This window comes from Mesitornis unicolor, unplaced genomic scaffold (assembly GCF_000695765.1).
Source record: "Mesitornis unicolor isolate BGI_N332 unplaced genomic scaffold, ASM69576v1 scaffold46908, whole genome shotgun sequence".
Lineage (NCBI taxonomy): Eukaryota > Metazoa > Chordata > Aves > Mesitornithiformes > Mesitornithidae > Mesitornis > Mesitornis unicolor.
In genome coordinates this window covers 1-8,835 of record NW_010203445.1, presented here as the reverse complement: position 1 = coordinate 8,835, position 8,835 = coordinate 1, and the positions used below count along the sequence as shown (strand labels likewise).

Sequence of the window (8,835 nt, the reverse complement as noted above, 5' to 3'; positions counted from 1 at the left end):
GGGGAGTTGGGCTGTTTGGGTTTTTTTAATGACACTTTTTTTACACATACAGATTTTGTTACATGCACAAAAATATACCCATGCCACATTTTCAGCTGTCATATCAGGAACAACACTTAGTTGCCTCATAAAAGGACACTCACCAACATTTTCCTTTAGTTCAAAAACCATTATCAAGCAAGTTGTCAAAGAAGTTTTTTGGGTTTTTGTTTTATTTTGTTTGTTTGTTGGTGTTTTTTGTTATTTCTTTACATCAGGACATGTCACCCAGCTCTGGATAGATCCCCAACAAAAAGAATGCCAAACAATGTTCCAGATTCTGCAAAGTACCTAAAAAGGTGCTGAATAGTTAGTTAGTTTAGTCAAACATAATAGATTGCGGCTAAGTATCACATACATGACATTTCACATCCAACAATTTCCTTTTTGTTTCTGTAGAAGGAGGTTATACAGTAACTACACTGATAACATCATACCTACTTCAAAACCAGCGCGACTGTAGGATGACTACAAACTTCCCTAATTTACTAGCCACAGAGCTCAGTCATCTATAACAGGAGGTTGAATCCTACAATACCACAAATCACAGATCATAAGATTCTACCCTGAGCTTAGAAACTTGGAAAAGATATTAAGCCTGCAGCACCTTTAAGGGTCTAGAAGCTACATTTCTTGACCCCTGCTAGGCATCAAACAATTTTCCCCAAAGAGACAAGGGACCAAAGCCTACAGAGTGCTTAAGAGTTCTTTATATACAACTTAAGATGTCTGTGTATTTAAATCCAGCCCTTTCACTCTGCACTTTGCTATCCCAGGCTTTAGCAGTTTCTGAGGCTAGTACAAAATGTGGTTGACAGCAAAAGCAGTAATATAGCACCCTTGGAGTGTTTGAAGTGTAAAGTTCATTAGTTCTACTTTAAGGTCACTCTCTTAATCAAACAGCCAAAATCTTATTCGCACTACCATGCTGTTATCCTGGAAAAAAAGAAAACTGAAAAAAATCAAGACGTCAGCTTAGATACTTCTTACAAGTGACAAGATCAGCAAAAAATCCAAATCACAGTCAATACCTTTTAGCAAGTTTCAAGAAAGCAGCAAAACTGTTCTTGATTGTGCTGTAAACCAAATGAAATTTAATAGAACGGATAAAGGAAATGAAGGAAGGAGAAGATAAACATTTCAATACCTGATAATTGTGTTCTATAATTATTAGTTGAACTTGGCTTACAAATAGAATTTACTAGAGCATCTGTTGGGAATTACAAGACATGCAAATAACGGAATTTTAATTTCTTCTGTGTTTGTTTACTGATTTTTGTACATACAGTTTAAATTTTAACAAACTCAATTTTGTTTTATCCTCAGTGGATATTTGTACACTTATTAAAAAGTTATGTCAACAGAAGACTTTTAGAACACAAGGATTGTGTTTTAACAATTCTGAATCATATTTTTAAAACAAAAGGTAATAGCTCTGTAACTCACTAGCTTGATTGATCCTGCACAAACTCATACATCTTTACTTATATGCACTGTAAGAAGTTTTTAAAATTAAATGAGACACACCTCTAAGAGAAGTACATTAGCATGTAGAGCTGAGGAGATGACACTCTGTTTTTAGGAAATAATCTCAGAGACCAATATTTCTAATTGGTAACATTAGAAAAAAGTAGCTTTTCTTCACCCCAAATAATCGTGATCCTAAAGGTGAGAATTTTCAGTCTTGTTTGTTCAGAAGAACGGGCACTGCATTTCTTTCCAGTGCAAAATTAGCAACTGCCTCAAATTGAGCTCCCAAATTAAGACCCTTACCTACAAGTCTGCAGAGTTATCATTTACATTCCTCAATTTACCCTTTTATATTTATACAGTTATACCATTCTCACGCAAATGTTGTATTTCAACAAATATTAAATGGTTTTTATTTTACTCACCTGCACACTAAGATGAATCCATTTCTTCACAAGAATTCTCCCCAGTGTCATTACTTTTATTGGTGGCTGCAAACCATTTACTGTGCGATAATAAAACATGGTCTCTTTCTCAGAGATTGTGAGTTTGAACACAGTCTGCCCATCAATAGCCTTTTCTATCACACACCTTTGGAAATAACCAAGAAAAACAACATAAGGTCAGAGGCACACACATACACACATTCTTGCCAAGGCGCTATCCTGTAAAGTGATGCTAACCAGAACGCATTAAAATAAACATTAAAAATACAGCTCTTGAGAAGATGCTCAGTGACAGTGAAAGTCACAGGATGTACTAAGTGTAAAAGAACTTTAACAAAGATATTCTCTGTTTTAATCTGTGAGACTTTTATTATCTTTTTTTAATTTAGTGCACGCAACCTCAGTTCACTTGGGGGTGGAAGAGCAGTTTGCCTCCTCTCTTTGGGGTTCCATGACAGAAACCACAGTGGCTGGGCCAGCACTGTGCAGGTCTCTGCTGCCCTTTTCATACAAAGCTGTGCAACACAGTATATCTTGTGGAGGCACTTATATTTTTCTTAGTCTAACAAGGTATATGTAACATAACCACAAAAAAACAATACGAATTACATGTTCTGAAAAGAAGTCTTCCATCTTTCCACCAAATCTGTCCTGGTAAGGCAGCACCATCACCAACATCCCCTACACTCTCCCTTTGATGTGCCTTTCTTTAACCTAAGAGAGAACCAGAGCAAGGCAAGAAGGCTACCCAGCCACTTGTTAGCTTTTCCCTCCACCCCCCAAAGATTTCACATCAATATCAAATGCAACACTGACATATAAGTTACAAAGAATACCATCCATAGCACCCCATGTTGCATATCTAGCTGGTGAAACATTTTTGCCTATCCGATCACCACTATGTAAATGGTCCTGAAAAAGCATAGGCTATATATACTTGTGAAAGAGCTACATATTTTATTAAGGTAATCAGTACAGGAAAAATTATGAAGTTCGGCATTCTCATTTCAGTTGCTTGAGAAATTCAGTCCTCAATTTACTGACCCATGAAAAGGAAAATATTTTAACTGTTAACACCAAACTAAATTAGTGCACTAAGTCACAAGAAAGAAGCATATGAAATTTGTATGAGACAACTTACTTAGACGTATTTCAGAAAAAAATAATCTTATCTACCAATAAGCATCTTCATCTACTATGCATTTAACAAAAGTATCTAAAAGGCTGTTCTTCAATACTGCCATTATCCACTAAATCACCTTTAAATCCCAGAGAAAAATGAATTCATTTTAAGTGTTACCATTTTAGCCTGCTGGAATGTTGTCAATAAAACAACTTGCAAAATGCAGACTTCTGTTTTCCAAACCTTACTAAAAACACATTTCTTAATATACTGTCGACTGGTCTTTTCAATATTGTGTTTGCTTGTAAACATGCTAGTTTTGCTAGATAATAAATGTGAGGGAAGGCTCAGCTAAGTAGCAAAATATTTAGGAACTGGATTTACCTAGTTCCTGGATAAACAATAATTGGATAATCCAGGTTTTTATTTTAGTTATCTAAAACAAACATTCCCCCACATTGTTTTTATCCCCAAAGGTGTCATGACTTTAAGAAGGGAAGTGACCTTGATGTACAACACTTTGAAAACTGGAAAGAACAAATGTGAATTGTGGCTCTCTACTGAAAGAGAAAAAAATCAAGAGGGAGAAAACAGAAGAGGAAGGGGGAGGAAGGGAAAAAGAAAAAAAAAAAACCACACCACAAACTAGTGCTAACATCGGTGAAACAGGCATAAGCATTACTTCTGACTCCAAGCACGATTCTCCATTCCAGCCATGATTACAGGGAGAAACCACTGCTCTATGCAGTCTCCAACTTCTGGCAACCTGCAGTCCCACAGAGCCAATTCCTGACTACACAATTCTCTGTGGTGGGGTTTGGAGAGAGAATAACCAAACACAACAAATCTGCCTGGTCAGCTTTCAAAGAGAAACTAATATTCTAGAGAACCTAGCACGGCTGCACTGGTGATCTCCACACATTAACTGGAGCACTTGTAAATGGGAACATCTGCACGTGTTCAAAATCAGACATATGATATCTTAAGGCAACTCCCTTTTTCAGTCTAACTCCTAATGTAAAACATCTGAATGGATATAAAGTAATGGGATATGCTTTCAGTCCTTTAGATAAATAAAGTTTAAAAAAATACACCTATCACCCACTTACAATCAAGCCATTCCTCTGACCTCTGTGCATGTAAAAGGCCTCAGCTCATTTCTTTCCCACTACCTATGTCTTCTGGTCATCTAAGTTCCAGTTAGCCCAGTTCACACTAAATCAATACAAACTGCCTGTAATGATTACTCATATATGCTAAGCTTCTACTCATATTCTTATCCTCTTCCATTGTGAAGGGTTATTATCATACATAATTTCCTATATCGTGCTAAGGCTTACTTACAGGCTACACACAAGCTTACTGAAAGCAGTTATATTAACTGATGAGTACATGCAGTAAGAGAGGAAGCACGGGGAAAGAATAAAATTCAGGGACATGAGCTCTGCTCAGATTGCACTTACTGCCTTAAGGGAAAGTAAATTTAAAGACTGGCATACAAACGTGAGTGTTTTCTCACTGTTCTGTTTATTTTCTTCAAGGCTTCTAATATGCAGTGACTTAAAAGCATACCTACAAGTATCTATACTATAAATCTTAGAAGAACATTAGGGATTCAAATAAATCCATAACAAGATCTGACTTCACCCTCTCCATGTGTGAAAGTTTGTTCTTTTCCAGATTCACATAAGAAAACTTGGTATATGAAATTGATGTAGAAAATTCTTGGTGTCTTTGATTATCCACACATATTTGCTCCCCTAGAATGTCACAATCTTTAAAAGGGCCTTCAGACTTTGGACCTTTGCATCAGCATCTCTCACTTCAGCACACTAACTTCTAGCAGAAAAATCCTGCTATTCTCTTACAGAGAAATCTCACAGTCTTTACAAGGATGCAATGGGATACTTTTAGCACTCTCTAGCTTAGGAAAGACAAAGGAACAACATTCTTCAGCATGAAGAAACACATCAGTATGGCATGTCCAAAGAAAATGGATCTGCTGTACTTGATGTAAGACCACTTTGCCAGTAAACAAAATACCTTGTTAAGCTTTCAATTATTCTACTGGTAAAACGAGTGGCTGGTTCTGGCTCATCTTCCTAGTGTTTTGGGGGCAGCACAAAGACTTTGTTAGAAAGAGTCCCAGTTCCGTGAAGTCCCTCTGCTGTGATAACGGGGTTTAAAAGGTCTCACAAATGACGGCTAACAGGGACAATTCCCCATCAGGGACTGCAAAATATAGGATATCCAGTAAGTCAAACTCCTGCCAACCTGAAGGACTCACTAAACCAAAACAATACAGGGAAAAACATCTTAGTTTGCTGTCAAAATATTTCTCTTTTGTAGGATGCCTTCTGAGTTTAACTTCAGTGGCTATTTGTGTGCAATTACTGCTTCTCCACAACTGGAGCTCTTTATTTCTTTTAAGAAGAAAGAAAAATAAACACCCTTCTTTCTGCGAACAGTAAAAGAAATCTGGACAGTGGCATATCATCCTGGCCACTGGAATGACTGTTGTCCAACTTCCATTTTCAGGCCTGGGCTCTACCGTTGTCATTCCTACATGTTGAGTAATAGCAATCTCACAAGGCAGCAGAATGAAGTGATACATTACAAAAATCGAATAAAAACATTTAGATTTTAAAGTGATCTATAAAAGCCACTGAACAGGAATATGTACATTGTGTAGTTATTAACACAGCAGCAATTGCAAACTAATGTTTTAGCCCATGGATAATCGCCTGGTTTCTGCACAGCACTTAATCATTTCAAACTAAGGACATACATTTCACTGTTTTAGGCTCCATGCAAGCAAAAGCCTATCCCATTGACAAAAAAGTTTCACAGATCTCACTCAACACATCACTGCAACAGCTTGCGTGGAAAATAGCAGGATGTTTCTGCTTCAAGTTAGACATATGTTCTGCTGAACAAGGCTCTGATATGCCCGGATATGTGTGGACATTAACCCATAGCATAGGGCAACCCCAGGAATAGACTGACTGGCATTGGAGATTCAAACATTATGCAGAAAATGCTGCTATAAAAGACACTAGGCCAAAGCTCCACAGGCACCTTTACAGATACCTTCAGTTGAGCTGATTTAACTTAAGCTCACACTAAAGTCACTTTTGCTCTGCAGGTCTCATTTATTTCTCCTCTGTAACCACAATTTCTATAGCTAGTTTGATTTTTTAAAAAAGTAATTATCCTTGCACAAAATAGACTGTAATTTTATATATATCATTACAATTTTAGACATTTCTATTGTTTCTGATGACTTTCACACCCCTAGACAACTTATTAATGCATAGCAGCATGTAAAATAGGTATTAAGAATGCTACAACAGAGCAAATAATTATTTTTGTTCTAAGAATAAGTTATGAGTACAAGTGCAAAAACATTTGTGACTTATATACTCTGAAGGAATGCACTATACTTTTTGTGTTCTTCTCTTTAAAGAGTATCTGCACAACCAGGGTAAGAAGAAGTAGGAGGCTCTGCATTTTGTGATAGATTCTTTTTTTCCAGGATTTGCAATGCATTTTTCAAAAAGCAAGTTTTTCATTATGGTAAGGCCCAGTCAAGCTGAAGGGCCACTTATAACAGCAATATTGCCTAAAAATGTGAAACTTAGGCAAATAAGAGATGGAGCATGCTTAGCCACATCTGTTTTGGGAACATCTAGTGAAACTTCTCTAGCAGTTTGAATATCAGAATCTTTTGTTAAAATAGCAACACAATCTCTCATTCAGTCAACATTTCCCAGATCTTCCAGAAAAACTATGGCAACTCTTCTACAGTTATGAAACATTAATTTTGGAAGATATGGGACTTTGGTTTGGTTTGGTTTGGCTTCTTTAAGGAGTAAATTTGTGTTGGGGGATTCCTAAGATTTTATGTAGTTTTCCATCATGAAAGCAGCAACAGCACAAACCTCTGACAATGATGAAGCAAGTTTTTCTAGCAGCTCTTAAAAGAATGAATGTGAATTAGAAATATAAACTTAGATCTTTAAGAATAAACATAGGCATTAGGTATTAATATTTCCCACTGAAAGCAACTGGACTATCATCTGAGTCAACACCACTGAAAACTGAACCTACTTGCCTTGACATTTGCGAAGACCCCAACCTAAATACAGCTTTAAAACGTCACAGTTTCTCACTGTACCTTTTTAAAATTTTAAATAGCTTGCTAATAATGACCATGACTACAATGATCAATTTTTTTAAGAGCACCAGGAAAGTAAACACCTTCAATACTACTTACATTACACCTTCTTGCTCAGGTTTCAACCATACAGTTAACGTAAATGAAGCTGCAGGCCTCAGAGAACGGGGAGTAGAGAAGCAATCCTTGTGATTATGAAAAATAAAACTGGAAGCGTTGCTGAAGGACCCTGGATGCAAATCCCTTTTGTCCTCTGTGATACAAGTACCAAGGCCTTCTGAAAGAAGCAGTTTGTAGGAAGAAGGTGATGACCTGTATGGACACTCCTGAACACAAAACCTCTGGGTGCAAGATGTAATACTTTCAACGGCTACTGAGCTATGACAGAAAATACTTCGGTCTGGCAGCCCACAAGTGGCTTGAGTTGGCACGATTGACACATTCTTGAAAGCTCCCACATTTTCAAGCCTAGGGAAATGTCCCTGAGAGCTGACCAACACAAAGGAGTCATAATAAGTTAGGATTAATGTTTCAACAGCATGAAACAAGAAACGACACCTCAAGGAAAGAGCCCAGCAATTCATGTTTACAAAAAAGCTTCTCCTGATTAAAGCATCCGTAAATAAATAATGATGTCCATGTCGGTAGCAATGTCCTCAGGTGATATACTTTAAGAGTTTATGTAGTGCTTCATCTTCAAAACACCCATACAGGGACTCAGTCGCAGGGGACATCTATGTCTTCTGGCCAGCAAAACACAGGTGGGTGACAGCTGGTATCTGCAAACCACAGAAAACAGACACAACCTGTGGGAGGAACATGACCTTCTGCACCAGAGGCGATGCCCCACTAGGGATTTTAAGGGTTTGAATTCTCCTTCCAAATTCCAGCCAGCAGACCCACATGCACACCTTTGCTGGCTACAGCTGAGACATCTCTCTAAGTCAGGGGAACCAGACTAGACCAACTCAAGCCTGTGCACAGTCACAGCTGAGCGGAGTTTGTCCCAGATCTGTCGCGTCATGCCAGGCTGATGCTCAGCTTTGCACGTTAAGGTAACAAGCACAGAAACAGGTGGCAAACCAGGGCATGCAATTTCAGCCTCCAAGCACCCATCCTAAGGGTTTCAAGCTAGTTCACTGAATCTCACCTTTACAATCCTCTGGCGCTTACCTCTGAGTTACACTGCTACCTGAGAGCCACTCGGTGCCATCCCCACCGCACTATTTCAGGATACGCTGAGGGACACCCCCTTGTCTCTGCTCTTGAGGAGATCGTGTATCTATCCTGCTCTCAAGTCGATGGCCCTCTTAGTGCCTTAACCTGCTGCCCACCTCACCCTGCTCCTTCCAGTCCTCGGCAAAGCTGATTAAAACCACGTCTCCCATCTGTCCCGTGTGTATCTTCCTAAGAGCTAACGCCTGCGCTGGGGCTCACCGGCAGACGGGGTAGGGGCAGGCGGCGAACCGCGCGATGGGGGCCGATAAAGAATTCGATTTACCGTCATTTACTGCGCCTAGGAGAGGAGCAGAGCGAAGCGAGGAGACCGGCGCGGCGCGCGACGGCTGCCCGCGGCAACG

General features: G+C 38.9%; 1 protein-coding gene across 1 annotated transcript in view; it reads right to left on the bottom strand.

The window, feature by feature from the left end:
• The window catches only part of USH2A (Usher syndrome 2A (autosomal recessive, mild)), a 103,956-nt gene extending 96,117 nt beyond the window's left edge, over positions 1-7,839 (bottom strand). Inside the window, exons 1-2 of the mRNA XM_010190705.1 lie at positions 7,355-7,839; positions 1,935-2,100 (exon numbers count right to left, since the gene is read on the bottom strand). Of these exons, the coding sequence (XP_010189007.1) occupies positions 1,935-2,100; positions 7,355-7,839 (651 nt within the window). The remainder of the gene's footprint in view (positions 1-1,934; positions 2,101-7,354) is intronic.
• Between the last annotated feature and the right edge of the window lie 996 nt (positions 7,840-8,835).